We start from the raw sequence: 22,802 nt of genomic DNA on the forward strand, positions 1-22,802 counted from the left end.
AAGGAATGAAGGGAAAACTTCAGATTCTGGGTTTCTAGGCCCTGCAATCTGGATTGGCCCATCCTCTCCATGTTTCCTAACCCCCTGCTTCTTTTCAAACTGTTCTTCTCTTCCTCTGAGCTAAACTCTGCCCTAGTAATTGTAGCAGAACCAAACAGAAAGCAGAGAGAAGCAAACATCCCCTGAGGTCAGAGGAGGCAAGGTGGCTGTCATTAAAGATTTTGAAGTACTCTTAGATCTGCTTTCCCCAAAAGCACACTGAACCCTATCCAAAAACCCAAACCTCCCTTCTGTTTGAAAATCTTTCTGGGCGGATTCCTTTCCTAGATACACTAGGGCTATGCCCTGTTGCAAGGTGAATGGATTTGGTAATAGTCCAGGCTCTTTCTGGTCCAAACGATTCAGTGATATGTATCGTAGAATTATGCATTCAGTCTAGTTTTATTAATATCCATCATGGCAATGATGTGTGGGAGTCATCGTTTATATGGACTCCTGCTTCTTGGTCTACTCTGATCCCTTTCGCATCAGCTGTAGAAGGAAACACTAAAATATTGCATCCATTAACTGGACACTGCTTTACACCCCGTGTTTCAAAGATGCTGACATGCTATTTCCCCAGACTAAAGGAGCTAAGGCAGCTCTGGGGAAAAAGCTATTTGTTTCTCTGGATATCTGCAACTCCTGCTTCCTGCCAGAAACTGTCTGGCCCTTCATTCCACCCAGCTATTAAGATCTACTGCAATGCTTCTTGGAAATAGTAAACATTGCCCTGGGTGCCAGATTTTGCTCTGACTATTTCTGGAGCAGTCCTTTCAGCCCATCAAGCAGGTCTAAATGTATACTAATTGATTTGACTTCATTGATAGAATAATACAGAATGGCTGAGTGGCTTCCCTCCATTCTCCTTCCCCCTGGACTTTTTCTGACATCCCCCCCCCCCCCCAAATATTTCTAATTAGAGTCCCAAATGCTAAGTATAATCCTCCGTTGATTATGTTCAGAAAAAGGGGCACAGTCGTTTAAAAAAAATTAGTTGTATGAATGTGGTAGGCACCAAAGACCCACACTAACAATGACAGATGGAAATACGCAGCAATGCCAATCCAAAGTTAAGGAATAAAAAGCTTTACACTTCACCTTTTAAGATCAACACAAGGCAGCATTACTCTGGTGGTGGGCTGTGTGTCTGCCTAGGTTTCTATAATGTTGCCCATCACCAAGGTGTCCAGAGTACCTTCCTCAAGAAGTAAACACAGCCATATCTTTCTCCCTCTGTCCCAGCCAGGCCAGCAGCGGAGAGCTCATTGTCAGTGTTGGGATTTCACGTGGTATAGGACGTGTGGAGATGCCCAGATGTTGTAATCAAATCTCTGGATTTTTCTCACTGCTGGAGCGCCATGCCCTATTGAAGTCAATGGGATCTGGATGTGCTCAGTACCTGTTTAAAACAGGCTACAAGGGTCTTAGTCCTTGATTCAGCAAAGCATGTAAGCATATGCTTATGTCCCAGGAACTTAAAGTTAAGCACATGCTTAAGCACTTTGCTGAATCAGTCCAGAATCCAAATGTGTTTCCTGGTTCATCTCTCTCTGTATGTATCAGCCCTTCAGGTGTTTTTCTTTCACTGTTTCTTCTGGACTGTTTTACCATACATCTTGCTAACCCTCTTTCCCCCCACTCTTCTTAAGGCCATGGCAATGGGAATGATGACGGAATACTACCACTTCATCTTCACTACTCTGGTAAAGTATCAAATCAATGCAACTCCTTTTACTGTCCCCATGTACCGTGAATGAAATGTGAGCAGGTGCTGCATGTCATCAGCGAGCCGTACGGAATGCTTTTTTCTGGGTGTGTCATACAGCTCCAGGACCCCAGAGGGGCGGGGTGGACCTGTATTAACAGAACAGGGACCGGGAGGTTTTACTTAGTTTTGGTCTAAAATCAGATTTTTTTTTTATTCCGGCCTTCTCATTGAAGCATCACGTAACTGTTCGTGTTAACAGACACGCTGATTCTCCTCTCCCGTACACTGCTTTTCATCAGTGTAACTGCGTTTACTTCTCTGGAGTTACTCCACATATACACCAGCGGAGGCAAGAAGAGAATCAGGCCCACAATATTTATTCAACTTCTTTTCCTCCCGTAATTTTGATCTCGGTGTGGTTGCTCACACGCTGAAAGCTGAGCAAGTGCACAAGGTCCTTAGCCATTGTGGATGGGATTTGTGGGTGCTGAAATTCAATAGGCGTTGGGAACCTCTCTGCCTGAGGCTCTTTTGAGAACCGCAGCCTAACCCTCCTTGCTGTGGGAGATATTTTGACACTGCAGGTTTATTTTGCATGAGAAGAATTCAGCTTGAAATTATCTTCAGTCTCATTAAACATGGGCTAGTTCCCCTCTGACTCCAGGAGGCATTGTTCTTGGCGTATGCTTTTTTTTTTATTTAATTCAGGGTGTTATTGTCTGGGACCCTCCTGAATTTGGTATGATGCTAAAAAAAACCTCATGTATCTTTCCCCTTTAGGAAAGAAACATAATAAACTAACCCTTAAAATTTGCAAAACTTATTTTTCAAATGCAAAAGACATTTTAATTACTCCTACTGCCATTATCTATTCCAGGCAGCTTTAAGCAGTTCCCAGATAACCTCCTATTAATCAGTCCCAGCTGAGCCCATAGTACATCTTGTGTGTAGGTAAAGCCTGGAGGTGGGGAAAAAATGTTAATAAATTAACAGATAAGCAATCACAATTAATGCCACTTTCCTGAAATAACAGTTGTACCATGGGAAAGATGTTTTAATCTATTATTCCTGAAGGCAATGTTTTCCTAGCTTGCAATGCACATTCTCCAGCTTTGACCATGCTAGACCCATGGGGTGCTAATGAATTAGTCTATTATGTTATAGTGAATGTTTCTGAAAGGTCCCTAGACAGTGCTGAGTACACTCTATCAACATTTGGCATGGAATGCTTCAACATTTTGCCAAACAGCAAAGCTGAGTTCAACATGTAGGGCCCCCTCTTGATTTTCCTTCTAACGGAACTGGGAGCCAGGATCCAGCAAGATGCCCTGAGAGGCCGTTGTTTGGTGTCAAGCATAGCCCCTGCTTCCACAGGATTTAGGGTTTGATCCTGCAAGGTGCTCAGCACCCTCAGCTCCCGTTGGGGTCAGCGGGACTTGGCATCTCTAGAAGTGGCTCGACAGCTTGTAGGATTGTGCGGTGCCCGTACAAAGAGACGTCTCCCTAACACAGCTGTTTGCGGGTAGCTAAGGAAAGCTGGGGACTCAAACTACTTAGGGTCTGTGCACCAAGTCCAGAGCGAAAGAGCGTGCCCAGGGCAGCATCTCAAGCAGGCGCGGACACCAGCAGAGGAGCTAGAAGTAAGGGGGAAGAGGGCTGATGTTCTGCTGCGTGCTCCACTCATCCAGCTGAGCTAAGGATCTTCGCTGCACTTTGGGCTGCTCTGAAGAGGGCTAAGGCTTAACGCTGGAGCAGTCTGTAGCCCCGCGTGCTGCGAAGGGTGAGCTCAGTGCCTGCAGGACTCGGACTCTGCGCCTGAGCGGGAAATTGCACAGCGGAGGACTTGGGGCAGGCACTAAATGCGGCGCCATCTCTAGAGCCACCAGGGTTAAGGGGAAAGCGTTCAGGAGACAGAACAGAAGGCCGTAATGTTCAAATCATGGGGCCTGCCCAGGTGGGTGTGTGGGGGCCTGATTTTCTGGCACTTAAATTAATATTGAACCTGATTATTAGGCACTTAAATTAAACTGGACTGGCTTTCAGCTGGTGCTGAGCACACCCTACTCCTGTGAAACTCAGCACATCAGAGAGGCAGGTCACTTCGATGTACATCAGTTGATTGTGTTGAAACAGGGACTCAGTAGCGTCTGAAGGCCTAAGCCGAGATCAGGGCCCCATGGTGCTAGGTGACATCCAAACACAAAGAGCTCCGCTGAAGTCAAATGGGGGTTGTCAGTGCAGTTGTTGCCGGATTTGGACCATAGCAAGTCCCCGCCGCTTTCTGTGTGTTTGCAGAGCAGCTAACAGAATAGATCCCTGATCTCTGCGGGCGCAGACTCTCAAGAAGCCGTGCCTGTCATGGAAGGTGGAGCTTCCGCTAGGAACTTTTTGCTGGGCAATATCAGGGGTGTAAAAGCAGCTCCGTAACTCTGAAAAGCAATGTTCCAGAGAAGGTGGAAGGGGACGAATCCAAAGCACCAGAGTCTGTGATAGAAGGAAAAGGTAGATGAACTGGAAAATGGAAACAGATGCTCCAAGTTGCAGATATAGGAGCGGCAGGAGCAGAAGGTCTGGGAGGAACTAATATGGTGATTTTTTTTCCTTGCAATTTTTGCAACTCAGTTTGAAGTCTTAATTGTTCTTTTATCTCTAGAAGCTGGAGAGTCAGATTTCAGCTGAGATTTCAAATGGACTGGAGGAGAATGGAAAGGCTCAAGTTAGCTTCCATGGGAGTGAAATCAGGTCCTTGGGGAAGTGAAGGGCTACAGGAGATGCAGAATAGGAGATAGTCACACCCTGAGTATGGGCAGGGTGAGAAAGGAGGCCAGTGCTGGAGGCATGGCAGAGAGGGGAACAGAGAGATAGGAGGTCCTGGACATCAGTTGGAGCTAGCTGGATGGATTTTGTCATGTACAACTAAAGCTGTGGAAGTGAATCTGCTAGCCTCAGAAATGAATTCACCACATCTTTCCCCAAAGCACTAACAGAAGATACTCTATGCCTAAAAATTCTGATTGCTGGAAGAATGAGGAATATGAAAACTGTTCCCCTGGGGTCGAGCAATAGACTAATAAATCCATAGTCTGAGATAAAGATGATGTTAACCATCCAAACCCTGATGCAATTAAACATCCGCAAGCTGAGTTCAGTCACCTGGCATCATTTATGAGAGGATATTCAAGATTGATTTTCAGCCTGCTCTTTGACTGGATCTTTGGTTTTCTACCTAAAATTTTGCAGGTGAAAATTTGACCATGCAATTCTTTGTGGGCGTAATTAGTGACTGGACCTGCAAACATCTACATGGCATCAGCTGTGCACTTGGAGGGTGCAAAATAGGAAGCCAGCATTTAAAAATAAAATCAGGCCCTAAAAGTTTAAGGCCCAAGAGCTGCAATGATTCCCAGCTCCTCCACGGAGTGTGCAGTCACCGTGGTCTGGGATGCGCTGGTTTTCTCACACACTGATTACGGTTCTGCATTTGGGGCCAATGCTCTGCCAGCTGTTCCAGAAATGATGAATTCTGCAAGTGGGAGAGTGCACCACCAGGGTCATTACACAGGGTCAGCCTGTGACGTCACCAAAAACCACATTTGCATGGCTAAGCTGGTTCCTGTTGGGCGTCAGGAGACATCAGTGTTCAGCCACTAAGATGCACAAAGGCATAATAAATATCCCAAGTCCTTGCTTCCCCATTGAGAGATTCCCTGTCATCTCCTGGATGAATCCCCTTAAGGAGTTGCCAAGCCTATTCCTACAGTCGATACCTGCTTGCGCAAAGCTTCCTTTCAGGCAGAGCTCTGGCCCTCACTAACTCTTCCCAATGCTGCTCGTGAACAGCTAATGAAATCCCAGCAAATTGTGACGTGTGCTATTCACATTGCCCAGTGACCTCCCAAGCCGCCCCTGTGTGTTTGCAGTACGCGGCCTATACGGGCGCGCTGTCCAGTGCAGGAACATGATGGTCTGTTCCTTCACTCACCCCTGGGCAGAATGGAACTGATTGTCAAGCAGCTGTGTGGCTGAAGTGGCATATTGCATGGACCATCTCTCTCCTGTATTGAGACATGCACCCAGTGGTCCCTGCCTCATTGCACAAGCAATCTGGGCCAGATGACTCACACAGGGACTGCCAGAGACTATCAGACAGAAAAACGAGACTTCACCAGCAGGGGATCGATTAACGGTTAAAATATAACCCAACTTTTCAAAATCCCTTCTGAGAACAATAAACGTATACCCATCCTTATCGCTTCAGCCCCCGTAAGCCATAGCAGGGAGACTTCATTACTACCCGCAATAACAAAGCGTTGCCAGAAAAGAAGGCACTGGCCCGGGTGGGTGGACACTGTTCATGGGGGAATTTCCACGTTATTAATCCCAGCCTCAACCATTCACTGCACGCTCCAGAAAGGCTCTCTCCTTAGACAGCCCATGTCACCACAGCGATAAGAGAGGGTTTACAAGTAGAAATGACAACAACAGTCGCTCCCTTTCTCCCTTCCCAGCTGGAAAGAGAAATAGCTTGCTGAGTTCCTAAGGCTCCCTGTGTTTGCGTGTGCGAGTTGTGGACGTGTGCAGGGGACGGGGGACATGAAGAAACTGTTGAAGTTGAAGAAATGAGACTTGTCTCTAGGCCTGAGAGTGGCTGGATCCCAGGTGTTTGTTCTTTCTCAGGGCGGGGAGCTCCATAGCCTGGGAACATCTGGTCCCCTGCACCCATGGGTCTCCCCCATTGGTGTAGAGTTGCACCGTTGTGTGGGATTGTAGCTGTCATGGAGGGAGAGGCAACCACCGGCAGGTAGAGCGCTTTCCATAGAGGCCTTTGTAGGTCAGGAGACACACCTTCAACTGGACTATGCAGTCCGCAGGGAGCTCTCTAAGCAGCTTATGTGAACCCCCTGCTGCAGTAGCAGCTGGCCCTGGAGCAGGTCGGACCAGGTGCTTGTGAGAAGCAGCGGGCGCCGCTCTGCTGGGATACAGAACAAGATTGAATCCATGACTTGGCTACTTCCTTTGACAAACTCCTCCATTAGATCTGGTGAGGAAACCCCCCTGGATGCAGACAAGCTGTGTCCCGGTGCTGAAGGGGGTACAGCATGCTAGGTGGGATAAAGGTGCGTGGAGTTTACGTAGAGCAGGCATTTCAAAATTGCCATGTTCCCTAAATCCTGCAATGGGCATTGCACGTGAATACTCGTGATTACGCATAAATAACACGGTAGAGAATGACTGGATGTGACGGAGATGAACATACTTCCCAAGTTACCGTTTAGTGTCCAAATCATCCCCAATTTGCACTTTGGGTTTTTGACACTGAACAAAGAACAGCGGCCTGTTGGGTTAGCGTTGGGGGTCAGTCAGGCTGTTCCTCTAATCTTGTAGGGTTTTGTAAACCCCTAAATCAACACCCCTTGCACATATCCTGCAGATCTAGGGACTTCACCTCATGTCATTGCAAAGTTCCCAGCCTTCCACACAACTTGGGGGTCCCCTCACTTGTACTGTTGATGACTATTTACATAGGGTGATCAGACAGCAAGTGTGAAAAATTGGGGCAGCCGTGGGGAGTAACAGGTGCTATATAAGACAAAGCCCCGAATATCAGGATTGTCCCTATAAAATCAGGACATCTGGTCACCCTATATTTACATCAGTGTAGCTAACCCCTCTCACGGACAGGGGTCATTTTGCACGTGCCCTGCCCCCGTTAGCCTTCTCTTGCAGGCCCTTTGAGAACTCCTGTACAGTCTGTCTTGTGGCTAACAGCACCCCCACCCAGGGATGGTTTAATAACCAAAATGGTTCAAACAATCCCCCTAGAGACCCCACAGGGAACCTCAAACCCGTAACACAAAAGTTCATACCCAGCCCTGGTTTAGTCGGCCACACACAGAGCTCTTCCTTTGTCCCAGTGTGCTATTTCACCCTACTGCTCCCTACGAGGAGGCCCCGGGCCCCACCAAGGCATGCCTCTTCAGTAAGCAGGGTTGGCCGGCCTCAGCCCCGCTGGGAGGAGCTGCCCTGGTGCAGTCAGTAATAAAGAATCATGGGGCTGAGGTTCCAGAAAGTGTCATTTGCTGTAAAGGAAGGAACCCAGCGGCATTTTAACTTCCCAGCAGGGATCCTTTTCATGGCTCACATTTCACCCCAGACCTGGTCCCTGACAGGTCGAGCGGTGTGGCACATCAGGGTGGTAGTTAAACACTGACTTTGATGATGCGGTATCAGGGTACAAGCGAATCCGGCAGGGAAACCCATGCATTTGTATTGCAGGAGCACCGAGCGGCCCCAGCCATGTCCCCCAGGACCCTGTTGTGCTAGGCAACGTACAAACACAGAACGAAGAGTCAGGTCCCAGCCCCAGAGAGTGTACAATCCACGGCTGGGACAAAATAAAACATTTTGTTTCATTTTGGGGTGTTTTTCATCCCATTCTGTGGGGTTTTTAGTTAATCTATCTTAATTTCTAAACAATGCCATTTTGAAACAAAAAGTCAAAACAGAAACTCAGCACTTCCTAGAATTTGGCCCAGGAGAATGTGTTGCATGCAAACTAGTTTTTTTTTATTGCCTCTCATCTGTTTTAGAGAATGAATCAGTGGAGAAGATGGTAGGAATGGGATGATCTGGGATTACAAAATCAAGAACAGTTGCAGAAACTGTTCAAAATAAAATATGGTTAAAACAACTCATTAAGCAGATTATTCCAGGACCGAAGCCCCCTCCTGACTGCCATTCTCTGCCATGCTCACTCACGATTCCCTCATTTGTGAACTCCCAGGAAACCTTGTTCAGCTTCATCATCCAGGCAGCTTCCATTTCCCTTGGGTGAGCTGTTCTTGTTTTTTGCCGAGCTGAACAGCTGTGGTGTGTGCCTGGCATGTCTCGGATCCAAAACCCATTCAGATTTGTTTCTGAGGTTTGAGCTACAGACCTCCCTGTACTGAAGTTAATATTCAGATGTGGCAGAGCCAAGAGATGCATTAAGGAAGTGCGCTTACGAAGGACTGCAAATACCCCCTCTCTCCCTGCCTGCCGAGTGACAGCTTTGGGCTGGTTGCCAGGCGAGCTAAAGACTGCCTGGTTTCTCTGTCTCTCTTTTTTTTTATTGTATAAAGGGCACACTCATTCATTTTCAGACTGTGTACACTGGTTGTAATGTCAAGAAATTCATCTTAGCTCCTCTTCTGTAGTGATCTGCAAATTGACATTCCAAATTTGGAGTTATTCTGTCATCCAAGGCACCATCCAGGACTCAGCACTCAAAGCAAATTCTCCAGGAAAAACCTTGGGGAACTTTTATAGGATTAAACTCAAATGCAGAAACAATGCCTTTTAAGACCTCATTCTGCCGGGTGTAGTGGCCAGGCACCAGCCTCAGGACTAGGGTTGGATGACATTTTTCAGTCAACTCTTTTCACGGAAAAATGCAGATTTGAGTCAACCAAAACATTTTGCAAATTCTTACTGAAATTTGGAAATGTTTCATTTCAATATTCTGAAAGAAAAAAAAGATTTTCAGTTCAAAATGACTTTGTCTTTTGATTTAAAAAAACCTGAAAACTAGACATTTCATTTTGGGTTGAACAAAACATTTTGTTGTTTTTCTTTGTTTGTCTTGTGTGTTTAGATTGTAAAGTCTTTGGAAAGGAGATTGGCTTTTCCTAGATGTATGTAGCACAATGGAGCCCTGATTCCATTGGTACTATCATGATACTCATAATGATGGTAAGGGACGGAGCTCTACACCCTGCATTCAGTACGGCAGCATCCTGTATCCCACTCTCTGTGAACCCTGAACTCTCCAGCTTAATACAAAGGACACCACATTAAACAAAGGAAATGCGACAAATAAAAGAAAGTCACAAAATGTTAAAACTGATTTCTCTCTTTTAAGGATCTTTATGCATTAGACCTAGAACCATACCGCTACTCTGGAGTGAACCTGACTGGCTTCCGGATCCTCAACGTGGAGAACCCTCACGTGTCTGCCATCACTGAGAAATGGTCCATGGAGCGGCTGCAGGCCACGCCCAGGGTGGAGTCAGGCCTGCTTGACGGAGTCATGATGGTACGATGGTCACTTTAAAATCCCTTTGGCATGTGGGTGTGTTGTCCCTGGCTGTGCAGAGAGGGGCCCTGACACAAACGCCACTCCCGTTATATCTGCTCTGGGTGCTGCATGGGTTCCGGGGAGGGAGTTATTCCTCTAGGATTTTACTGAATAATTGACATTTATTTTCTACTCATTATTTCTCTGCTTTTGAAACTTAACAAAGGATCGTAGCTGGACGTCCCTCTCATAGCTGCATAGGGCCATATTCACTCTGGTGTATCAGCATGTGTATCAATCACAGGGGATCTACATCTCCTTGGCCCATCATCCATAAAAGTCTGATGTGTGAAGATAGCTGCTGTTCTTCTGTAAATACAGCAGTTCAGTGCTGATTGCTTCAGCGTTTAGTTAAAATCCAGAAGTGGATGGATAGGTGATCCATTGGGGGAAAAAAAAACCCTTTTTAGATTTCATACAACTTTAAAAATCAAAAAAGCATCCATGCACTCTCATTTTGCTAAACGTGGTCTCCCCTGCAGGAACTAGATCTGAAGGTAGTTATTCACCAGTAGGTGTGTGAGCAGTGCGAAGCTACCACTGACAAGGATCTGAGTACAAGAGAAATGCACATTTGGTGTCTTGAGAGTTTTGCAGCTGCCCCTGCTGCATATAAGTCCCCTGGAAGCCTATGTTGAACATGCAAAAGTCCATTAATGGCTCCGAGCATTATTTATTAGTATTGGAGCCAGTCAGGAGAAAACCCACAAACATTTGTGTCAGTATTTTCAAATTGTAAAAATTTCCACCAGCCCTGTAATTTGGAGAAAAAACTGGAAGAAAACTGTGGAAAGGTCAAGAAAATCGTTCCTTTATTGTTTTTAATTCTGAAATTTGGAAACATTTTGACCAGCTCTAATTGTTCTTATTGTTATTGTGATTATTTCTTATTAATAATAGTAATTCTTCGCCTTTCTCTAGCACCCAGAGGCTCCAGCGGGGGCTGTACAAACATATAGTAAAAGACTCACATCTCAACCAACTTGTCTCAGGACAACCCATCCCAGGGATCCTTCCTCATGTACTTAGTTGCTCTCGATTGTAATTGCCTCTTAAATACAACAAAGCTCTCAGGACTGTACCAATGTTATTACAGTCCATCTGTGTGGGCCAGCATGCCCGGGGGCTGCAGCTTCCGTGCAGCTATCTGACTTGTCTTAATGGTGCGACCCGCTGTCACATCTCCTCCACAAAATCTGGATGCACATAGACTGATTTGAAGCTGTTAGTTCAGGCTGTCGCGTGGCTGGGCCATGCAGGGACCGCGACTAGGTGTGGTGTAAACAGGGGGAAGTGCCCCGCACAGTATCTGCTGGGAACGAGAGGCAAAGGAGGGCAGCTGTTTCTTTAATCAGATAGATACTGTATTCCTCGTGGGAACACGCCTGGATTTCTCTGCGCCGGCCCCATGCACAAAGCTCACTGCACTGGAAAGGTCCATGATGCGTGTGCGACAAACCCTGGTGCTCCCAGGCTGAGGAAGGAACCCTCTCCTCATTGCCCTGCACAAGCTGCCTTTCAGGTTGGGGCAGACGGGCGCCCCAAGGGGCTCACATCCACGAGCACCCTGCTCCTGAGAACAGGCCCTGCGAATTGCGAATGCTCGTGCCGTTCAGCGGGAGCCATGTCACCAGGGACGTGCCTGCCGCTGTGACAAGCTCTTGCACGAAACTCACCAGAGGGTTGGGCTGGATTAAGGACAGCTGTGTGATATTTCACAGGGCACAATCCTGCGAGATGCTGAATGCCTCCTGGGAGGTTCGCCAGCACCCCGCCTGCCGCAGACTTCATTGGGAGCTCAGTACCTGGCAGGATAAGGCCTGCAGTTTGGAGCGAGTGATCTGGAGAATGGGAGCAGAGATGACACGCTTGTCTTGGGAGCTGGGGTTCCCTGCAGCCCGGAATGCTGCCGCTGAGGGGGTTGGTAGCAGCTCCACACCCCAATAGTTTCTACTGGGAGGATGCTGCATCCCACACAAGTACTGCCTGGTTTCCTTCTGTCCTGCCTCTTCACCCCTACCAGGATCCCCGGGTAAAAGGCTCCCAAATTGTCACTGGTGCATTTGCGTCCTTTCCTCCTTGAAGTGCCTGCCACCTGTCACTGAGGGTTTTTCCTGAGTGGAGGCTTCCACCATTCTCCTTCTGCCTTCGGCCCATAGCAAGCAAGGCCCCCAACCGGATGCATTCTGGGCTTCTGACTCCTCAGGGGCCCCAGGACTCCAGAGGGACTAGAAGGTGCCTTATTCACGGTGTGGATTTCGGGATGGTGCTCCTCTGTAGGGATGGGCAAGCAAAGGAGGAAGTGCTCCACTGTTCCGACCCAGAGACGGCTTATAGCTTGGGTCCTATTACTCAGCGTGTGCATCAAGGAGGGCTGAGAAAAACCAGAGAGAGACCTGGTGCATATGGAGCCCTCAAGCGGAGTGACAGTGAGAAAAAGGCAGTTTGAGAAATCCTCCCTGGAGTGCCCTGTCCATCTCTGCTCAGGGTTTCAGAGAGAAATAGCCGGCAAGGGCAGATCAGATGTCTGGTGGCTGGTTTGGGGGATTTCCCAACACTGGAGGGAAGGATGCATTAGAACCATGTCTTAATTTCTGACCATAAGGAGTCTGCTTCCTTAGCCCCATCCCCAGAGTGCCTCATGGCCTCGTGAGAAACTTCGCTCTCTCTCTGCATGTCGGGAGCCAAGCACATCTGGGGCAAGGATGGACCCCGCGGCCTGGCGGCTGGCAGAAACGAGGACAGCAGCAGCCCTTCTTCCATTGCAGCAAGACAGCTGGAAATAACCAGAGGCACGGGCATGATCTTCCCCCTCCCCAGTATGGCTTGTTAATCTTCTGCTCTGCCTGTCACAAAGGGGCATTGTGATAAAATGCTACTCTGAGGTGATGCCTGCATGCTGGCTGTGATTTCCAGCCTCTCTCCTCACCAGCAAAGACTGAACCAGCGTGCTGTGGGCTTTCTAATAAATTTTTTTAAAAGCCTTCTTCCAGCAGAGCTGAAAGTTTCTCTCTGCAGCTAGGAGCAGCATCCTTCTAACATCAGACATCTCTGCCCAAGACATCTGAACTCTCCCTTCTTACTAAACCGAGAAATGAGGCAGACACACGCTAGAATTCTCTCCCTTTTTATGCCTTCTGGTCAATGTCAAACATCAAAACGGTGGGCCAGGCTTTCAGAAGTGGGGACCCCAAGCTCTGGAAGCAAACAGGGCAACTGTGAGTAAAGTTACTCCATCTCCATACATGTGAGATTTGCAGGAGGACCCATTGTATTGGGAAAAATAATTCCCTCTACTCCAGGAGTTTACTGGTTCAGGTTCTCTGCCCTGGGAGAAGCAGAAGCTCAGCCTGCATGACCATAATTGTCTCTTCTGGCCTTAGAATCTGGGGATCGCTCCCCAGTGACAAATGTCTCTCTCTTGCAGCTGAAATTTTCCTTGTAGCAGGCTCTCCCCCTATTTCCTGCATTTCTTTGACTTTTTTTTTAATCTTTTCTCTTGTTCCGACACTTCTCCAAAATACCTTCTAAATTATTTCATTTTTATAGATGGCACATACCCCTGGCTTTGCATGGCCACGGAGAGAGACTATTGCACGGAATGTACGGCAAGACCTCAGTTAGTAGAACCCTTTGTTATGTATGCACTAAGATTTGGTTGTTTACCACCTCTTGTCAATAGCAAGGTCACAAAGCTCTCGGACCTCTGGTTTTAGGGTCCTTCCTCCCTACCAAATATGACCCCCCAGAATACAAGCCTTGGGGATGTAAGAGCTTCCTCTTTGTTTTAAACTATCTTTAGATTATGCGATGGGTCCACTATTTTCCGTAGCTACTCGAGCATACTGCGTAGGGTGACCAGATGTCCCGATTTTATAGGGACAGTCCTGATTTTTGGGTCTTTTTCTTATATAGGCTCCTATTACCCCCGACCTCCTGTCCCAATTTTTCACATTTGCTGTCTGGTCCCCCTAATACTGGGGCATGCTGTACTCTACTCAAATGCACACTGAGTCTCTGCAATATCTGCCGTAGTGGTGGATGATAAGAACGGAAGTCATTTTCGGAACACGCAGAGGCCACAGGTTTAATGAGCCAGCCCTGTTTGAATTGCTGTTCACCCTATCTTCGTGCTTCAGAATCGTGTCCTTCAAGCCTCTCCTTCTCCAGCAGCTAAGTCAGGTGTCTATCAAACTCAGTCCCTTCTCTGGGAGCTTCTTGCATGGCTAAGTTCTGCCTGATTTCCTGTAGACTCCCAAATACAGTTTGGATGGTGGGTCTGATTTTCAGCTACACCGTCACTTGCTCACTGAGTTTGCATGGTCAGAAGCACAACGGGGATCACTCAGACACTGAACTCCCGTCCCTGGATTTGTGGGTATAACCCATCAGAGGCATGAAACTCTGAGTACAGGCGCTATTTGCAGGTGGAAAACCATGACTGCCAAATCCGAGGCTAGCACCGAACCTGCCATTCTGGCCCTTTGCTTTCGAAACACGCCTCACCTTTGAGGGGGGTTTATCCCCAGCCACCCTGGCTCTGCCTTTCTAATTTTGGAAACCTTTACCATGGCACCTGGAGGCTCACTCCTCTACTATGAAAACAAAGTCCAGATCCCTTCATCCTTTCTTGTAATGTAGGTTCTTTACCGCTGGTGACCTTTTGGTTAGCTTACACTGCACTCTCCGTGCTAGTGTGGGATGGTGACTAGAACTCCCTAGAGGGTTCCACATGGGAATTCATGGCTAATGCACATTAGCTGTAAGTATCTGTGAACTCACCCTGCTTGCTCGGAGTAGAATATTGTGCTGTCTTCTCCTCTCTAGTATTCCAGAACAATGCAATAGAAGAGAAAGGCAGCATGGCCCAATGGGGAGGGCACCGGCTTTCTTCCCAGTTCTGCCAGGGACCTACAGTGGGATCTTGGGCAAGTCTCTTTCCTGATGTGTGGCTATGTTTCTCTCCTGCCCTATGCCTCTCTTGTCTGTTTAGCTCTTGGAGATAGGGCCTGTCTCTCCCTATGTGTTTGTAGAGTGTCTAACACAATGGGCTCTCAGCTGGGGCCCGTACATACCACCATCAAACAAATAATAATTATACACCATCTGCGTGCTTAAACGTGTTCCAGTATCCCCCAGACTTATAAGACCCAGTATCCTGTCCCTTAGTGTTGTAAAGATACGCCAGCGGGATGTAGGCCAGGCTCCTGCTCTTCTCACTTGGGAGGAATAAGGTCATGGGAATGATTGCCAACCTGGGACAAAGCATTTTCTCCTCTGCCACACTCCACTGTTAGATATTTGATCTGTAGTTTGCTATATTGTTTGATTTTTTTACAAATATGGCTACTATTCTTGGGTCTTTGTCATCCACTTTTGTGAAACCAGCAAGGAATGTGTTTTTCACTAGTGGGATTTCCCCCCATCCCTCTTTTAGAAGTGAACAAAAATCCCACTTTGTCAGTGTCTGGAGGTGGGGGGTGCAGTGTCACAAAGCCATTCCAAACCACCACCACCCCACTCGCTGTCACATTGTACACCAATAGCCCCCCGGTCCCACTGCCTGAAATTTCCCAGTTTCATTATGGATATTTCATGGAAGCAGGACTGTCAGGCATCGCCACCTGGGTGAAGATTTCACAGCACCAGCACCCAAGAAAAACTACCAGGGTGGTGGGGGGAATTTTTATTCAGAGTCCAACTCCTCACCTTGAAACTTCATCTTGACATGGGGATGCTTTGCTTTAGTTTTCTCATGAGGGCAGCTCTGACTTCTCTGTGTCGTCTAGTGGTTCTAACAGGGACCAAGAGTCAGGAGAACAGAGTTCTGGTCTTGACTTGCTGCATGCATGACCTTGGTCACTTAACTTTTCTGTTCCTCATTTTTCCCATCGATAAAATAGAGATACCACTATTTTTCTGTGCTAGTACTTTGAGATCCTCAGAGAAAAGGGGCTACGTTAAAAAAAAAATCTTTTTATATCTCCTGTTCGTCTGACATTTCACTAGAAAGGGCTCGCAATCTTTTCTGCGTGACAAGCAGACAGTACAGTGGTAGGTGCATTAGAGATACCTAAAAAAGAAGTAGCTAGAGAAATGACGTTCTTGTCATCTGTGATTTAAAGAGATGACTATGGCCTTTTAGTGTAAACGAACACATACGGGGAAAAAACCTTCTGGAGAATTTCTTTGTTGTGTACATAACGACCCATTTAGAAAATGAAAAGAACAACAAAAACACAACTTCTGCCCACAAAGCAAACCTAGTTGCTGTTCCGTAGCTTAGCTATTTCAAAGTTCTGTTGAAGTCTGAAATTTCAGCCGGAGAAGACATTTTCTGGCCTGATGGGTAGGCCTGTTAGGGTTAGGAATGGTTGAAATTTTTTCAGCCTTTTTTAAAGGGGTTTCACAAAATATTGTTTTTTACACCAAGGTTGTTATTTTTGACAACTTTTTCAGTTTTTACATTGGGGGGAACTTCCCCTCACCACCATTTATTTTTACTTTTTTTTTTTTAAGTGGAGGGAAGAATAAAAGACCACGAGAAGGTGGGTTTTCTTCCACAATTTTGAAACAAAAACGTAAAAATGTGGAGTGGGATTTTCCCCACCAAAATGAAATGAAAAATTTCAAAACAAAAAAATGTTCTCCAGAAACTTTTTGTCCAAATCCAGAAATAATTCAGGAATAATTCCAAATGAAACAAAAAATCTCCCCCCTTCTCCGACCCTCCCCCCGCACAGAGTCATGAAACATGATAACTTTTTTTAGATCAGCTCTTCTTTGGATAAAGAATGAATTGTTCCAAATCTACCCGCCAGGCGGGAATTGAGGGCCTGGTTACCGTGCGGGGCTTTTCAAGATACGCTATAGCTCGAACAGACGTTATGGGCTTCATGCAGGAATCATGGAGCAAGGTTTCCCATGGCCTGTGTTATACAGGAGGTCAGACTAGGTGATCTGACCTTGAAATCTGTGACTCTCTAGAAGTTTGTTGAGCGCACCGTTGTAACGATGTAGAGAATACGGCTATGTTCTGCTCCCTTTCAGTCTGTGGGAGTTTTACAGTTGACTTCACTGGGAGCCGGATATGTGGCCTTTGATTACACTCATCTAGGGCTGAACAATTAGATCCCTCCATTAGCCAGAAGTCAGTGTGACTGTAGGTGTCCTTGCAGTGGTCAGCTAGTTCTTGCATTGGGCTTTGTTTTTTATTTATCCAGTGCCCCCTCTCCCCTGATGCCAACTGTCCCATCAATCTGCTCTCCAACGAAACCATTGTACCCAGGCCTTCCCCATACACACTCACAGCCCCCTGCTGCTGGCAAATGTGTGTGTGCTGGAGGGTGTTCAGCCTGCAGTTCCCGGACTGATCAGCAGCATCGGGCTGATCCACCGGCAGGATACAACCCCTCCGTGCCGAAAGCCCTGCCCTCAGGGAAGCTGTGTGCAAGTGTGTTTCAGGCGCAAGGGAGGAGAGATGTCAGGATGCAGGCGAGAAGACAGAGGCAACCTCTTTCATTTCTCTGCGAGACGTATGAGCAAGAGGGAGGAGAGAACGCCCCCCTCCCCGTTCTTGGGGGCGGTGTGGGGGACAATTTAGAGAAGAAGCTTCTGCAGCTTTGCATGAGATGGATCATCGGTTTTCCAAATGGAACCGGCACCCAATTGCTCTGCCTCATTATTGTCTTTTTGCTTTGGAACTGTTATCAACCCAAATGCTGTTCCCCTTTATTTTAGACAGATGCTGCCCTGTTGTACGACGCAGTTCACATCGTCTCAGTGTGCTACCAGCGAGCCCCACAGATGACTGTTAACTCCTTGCAGTGCCATCGACACAAAGCCTGGAGGTTCGGGGGCCGCTTTATGAATTTCATAAAAGAGGTAAAAGCATGATTTGCAGCAATAACTGCGTCCTCCCTATTGATGCAAACCTTCCGTTGGCAACGTGGGGGTGGAGAGCAGCTGTTCAGAGCCCAGAATTAGGAGATGCACAGTGGCTAGACAATGCGCTTACGAGCACTATAGACAACCCTTGCAGAGATGGATGGGAGCAAGGCTCCAGGAGTCAGATTGTTTGTATGGCCCCTTTGGGACCAGATAAGATGCACTTGAAAGTAAATGTGGTGATAGAACAGACTGTGCAGCTTTCCGATCTGCTAAAGGCCAATAACCAGAGTCTTAAGGTTGCTGGGCTAAACTGAATCCTGGTGAAACACCCCTGACTTTGGTGGAGAGAGAGCAGGGCTACACCTGACCAGTCACAGTGGTCCAGTAGATAGAATCCTGGACTGGGAACCAAGAACCCCAACTTCTATTCCTAGCTCAGGTGTGACCTTGCGCTTGTACCCTTTGCCTGTCTTGTTTCCAGCCACTGCCACGTACCTGTTTGAATGTCCGTCCCCCCATTTGCAGCTGGAGATGCCTGGTGCCTCATTCATCGGGGGCTAGAGGTGGGCTGCTTTGATCTGTGTATGTTGAGGCCTGGTATAAAAAATATCCCTGATGCAGGTGAATAGTGTGTGAAAACTCAACTCCTAACCAGGAGACAGCCAGAGCTCTTGGGTGCGCTGGAATATTTTTACAGGAGGCATTTCAGAGTATTACCCCAAGTATGTCTGTGAATGATAGTCCAGGCCTGGATTGGGGCCCGTCAACAGTTAATTGTACGAGTGCATTTGTTGATCTAAAACCGATCGTGTAAACCATCGTGAGTTACAATTCTTGTTAAATGTTTGCTGGTGGTTGATCTTCACCCCTGTGCAAAAGGCTTGCGTGAGGCTTATGCACTATTTACATCTTACATCCTCAAAATAGTTTCAGTGGGGTCACAGCAAGACGTGAGAAATGAACTAAAACCTCCAGTGCTGTTACTGACGCTCACCTGTGCCTGCTCTGGGCTGCTCTCATTACAAGGCGGTTTCCTACCAGAGTGAGAGCTGTTTGCCTTTTGCAGGAACTTTTGGTTGGTGTCCACAAAAAGCACTTGGCCGAGGTCTGGTGGCAAAACTGGCAGCGTCTTGCATCTCTGCCCGTGTGCTGATTGCCCAGTTTTGGCAGAGCGGTGGATTTAGTAAGATGGGAGTCCGGGAAGTGAAGTGGGAACTTCATTTCCTCTGTTTTGTGTAATTATAAATTCCCTGGGTTCAGCCCACATAACTGTTTGTTTGCTTACTCATGCAAACAGCAGCGGAAAGTTAGTGATTGCGAGCAGCAAGCTTACCAAACCACAGCACGGCGGGGAGGCTGGAGCAAGGAGCGCACCTGTGAGAGCAGCCGTGCAGGGAGCTACTTTCTTACCATGCCTGTCCTCTGCTTACTTGCTGTGTTTCTCCTCCAGCCAGTGGGAGACGATCCTAGCCTGAAAAAAACGAACCAAGAGTGAGGGGTGAGCGGCAGATCCCTAGTGCTGTGCTAGGGGCACTTTGCAGGGCCTGGGATGTGGTCCTGCCGGTAGATAGGTTCAAGCACTCTTGGGATTGCTTTGTGATTAAGGGCTGGATTCTCATTTACACAAAGGCCCCTTCACACTTCTCTGGCTGCGCCTTTTAACGTGGGAGTCGTATAATCAGGCCATAGTAATTTATTCTATTCCTGGACCCATGGAAATAATTCTCTCTCTTCTTCCCAGGTTTTGCAATGGTTAAATTTAACTCTCTTGTTTTGAAGCAGAAAAGCCAATCAAAAGATCATTATTTATTGTTCTTTCTTATCTGTATTCTGGTAGTGCCTAGGGCCCATCAAGGTCTCCTTGCGCTAGGGCCTGTACACACAGAGTGGGAGAAAGTCCCTGCCCTGAAGAGTTTACAATCTAAATAGACAAGACAGACCCAGGGCAGGAGAAAGGAAAGATTATCCTCATTTTACAGGGACATTGAACTGCCAGTTCGCAGGCTCTGAAAATCTCCTCTTCTCTCTCTTGGTTTGTTCCCTTCTGCAATGAGCGGCTCCTGCCAGCTGCCAGAAGAAAGTGTTTAATAATTTCATGTGTTGCCGCCTTTTGCAAATTACCCTGAGCCCTCCACTCCAGTGCCCGCCTGTTGTTCCCCTTCCTGGCACTCTGTCAGCTAGTTGCAGGGATAAGCTTCCTCTGTTGCAGCCAAAACACATAATAACTGTGCTCTCTGAGTGCTGGAAAGGACAAAAAGGCAAACGCAGAGGGATGTCCCGCTGCAGAGACCAGGCCCCTTGGCCCCATGTTCCTCAGGCAGAGAATTGCGCCAATGTTTGTTCGTGCCGCACCAGCCAACACACACTGAGGCCTTGTCTTCAGCAGGATTTTTGCAGAGCTGTGATTCGCCCGGGGCACAGCCTGGCTTGTTATCGCTCATCAAGGGCATCCCGTCCTGCGTGGGAACTGCCACCCTGAGAATGTCTGGGGGGTGGTTTGGACTCCTCCCACTGCAGCAGCAGCCGAACAGGACACGGGGATGAGACTGGGCAGCTCAGCAACCCGCTGAAGTATCAGAGGAAACCAGGCAGGTCGCCTCGTTGGCTAGCAGGCTGCTGTCACCTACCAGCGTCTGCTCAAGAGTCTCGTAGGGGAGCAGGAAGCCAGGACCAATGGGCAAGGCAGAGGGAGGTGAGGCCGATAGTCCCTTGGCCTCCCTTCTCAATGCCACCACACTCTAAGGCTCCAGAAATGCGGGGGCCTCCCAAGCACAGGGCATCCTGAGGCCAGCACCAGCCAGAGATTTAACGTAAATTAGCTTCAGAACAACCTGCTCTGCAGAGGGCAGGAGACCCCGGTCGGCTATCTGGAGAGGGGGGCTTTGGGAAGCAGCTGAGCTGACCCTTCCTTGTCCCTTTTATTTTTTTGGAAATGAGAAAGCAAAGGGGGACAGACCCTCTTGGGTGACAGACACGTGCCGTGTCTCCTCAGAGGGAGACGTGTCTCTGGGCACAGGGGTAAAGCAGACTGAGGAAGAGGGGGGAGCACTCATTGCACCACCCTAGGAAGAGGGGGAGATGTGGGGGAGCACTGCCGATGGCTGCCAGGGAAAGGAGGTCTCCTTGGCTCTAGCTGCCCCTGCCTGCGCTCCGTTTCCCTGGTGCCATTGCATTAATGTGACACCTTCCTGCCTGCGGTGGTGAAGCGGGAGAGTTAGAGCCCCAGAGAGGAGTCGACACACTCAGTACACATCTGTGTTTGTTTCCGACTCAGTACTTCAAACACGGTGTGTGTTCACTGCGTCCCGGAGAACTTCCCAGCTGTAGTTCCCACCTGCGCGCTTAACCTGGCAAATTGAGTGCAGCCGTCCACACACATGCAGGGCAAAGGGCCTGTGAGGTGGGGGGGCCAGCATTCCTTCAGGAATTAACCAGGCATGTCCCGGGGGAGAGTGGAAGGGGTTTGATCAGGGAAACATGCCAGTCATCCCTGCAGCTTGTGCCACCTTCATCATCCGGGGATATTTCTGGCTCCCCCCCCAGGGAGATACACTTGTTAGACAGGAGCATGCTGCAGATGAACTCTGCAAGTGGAATGAGACAAACCAGTAAAGCGTGCTAAGAGTCTGGCATTTCAGAAAGGGAACAGGGAAATACCAGCCTAAAGTTCAGAGCGTGGCAAGCATACTTCACTTGGTGTGCATGGGAGGATGGTATCCGGGTGTCCTGCGTTCAGGGAAATGTCACAAGAAACAGCAGAAGAATTGCCTCTCGCTGTCCCTAGACGTTCCAGGGTCAGCACTGCACATGGCGGTGACATTAATCACCACTTAGCCTACAGGAGCAGCAGCTGTTCTTCCGAGTGCTCTTGTCCCTTAAACCAGGGAGGTTAATTTCTGTGCTTTTGTTTATTCAAACACCAGGAGAGTCGCTCTGAGACAGAAAGGCAGGGACAATATCATTGCACTTTTCATCAAAGTGGGATTGGCTCCAGACCCACCTGCAAATCTCCCTTCCCCAAAATGCCGTGCTATTCCTCCACCCAAGAAGGGGGCTGCCGTTCAAGAGAGCTGCGTGCCCATGGGGCCAGTGCAAACCCTTAAGCATGTGCTCACGTGCGTTGCTGAACAGGGATGGACTTCTGAACTGGGGCCGAGAAGCTCAGAGACCGACCTCCCACATCCAAAGAATCTGAAAAGTTATTTATGTTTATTTTTTAAAAGAAAACATAAGCAGAGAGAGGGTTTTGTCATTGTTGGGTTTTGTAATGGTGTCAGTTAATGATTCCTTTGGCTGGTGCTACTATCAGCAGGTCTCAGAGAGAAACATTTGAATGGTCTGAGCACAGGGCTGGGAGCCAGGAGCGACCGAGGTCTAATCCCCACCCTGGGCTAGTCACTGAGGCCTGGTGTACACTTCAAAAGTTTTAGGGGTGTAACTAGTTAGGGCTGCGAAGTTTCACTTACATAATTATGCTGGTAAAATTCCTATATTGGTATAAAGAAAAGGAGGACTTGTGGCACCTTAGAGACTAACCAATTTATTTGAGCATGAGCTTTCGTGAGCTACAGCTCACTTCATCGGATGCATACTGTGGAAGCTGCAGAAGACATTATATACACAGAGACCATGAAACAATACCTCCTCCCACCCCACTCTCCTGCTGGTAATAGCTTATCTAAAGTGATCATCAAGTTGGGCCATTTCCAGCACAAATCCAGGTTTTCTCACCCTCTGCCCCCCCCCCCCCCACACACACACACAAACTCACTCTCCTGCTGGTAATAGTCTTTGGATGGGCAAGAGAGTGAGTTTGTGGGGGGGGGGGGGGGGGGGCGGAAGGTGAGAAAACCTGGATTTGTGCTGGAAATGGCCCAACTTGATGATCACTTTAGATAAGCTATTACCAGCAGGAGAGTGGGGTGGGAGGAGGTATTGTTTCATGGTCTCTGTGTATATAATGTCTTCTGCAGTTTCCACAGTATGCATCCGATGAAGTGAGCTGTAGCTCACGAAAGCTCATGCTCAAATAAATTGGTTAGTCTC

The 22,802-nt window shown here is 48.0% G+C and overlaps 1 protein-coding gene across 2 annotated transcripts in view; it reads left to right on the forward strand.

Annotated features, from left to right (window-relative positions):
• GRIK3 (glutamate ionotropic receptor kainate type subunit 3) overlaps positions 1-22,802 on the forward strand; it is a 228,881-nt gene that overhangs the window by 132,912 nt on the left and 73,167 nt on the right. For both annotated transcript variants that reach the window (XM_007060684.4, XM_027823121.3), the window contains exons 5-7: positions 1,692-1,745; positions 9,651-9,824; positions 17,607-17,750. In XM_007060684.4, coding sequence (XP_007060746.2) covers positions 1,692-1,745; positions 9,651-9,824; positions 17,607-17,750 — 372 coding nt within the window. The remainder of the gene's footprint in view (positions 1-1,691; positions 1,746-9,650; positions 9,825-17,606; positions 17,751-22,802) is intronic.

The sequence above is a fragment of the Chelonia mydas genome, chromosome 19 (genome assembly GCF_015237465.2).
Source record: "Chelonia mydas isolate rCheMyd1 chromosome 19, rCheMyd1.pri.v2, whole genome shotgun sequence".
In the NCBI taxonomy this organism is placed as follows: Eukaryota; Metazoa; Chordata; order Testudines; family Cheloniidae; genus Chelonia; species Chelonia mydas.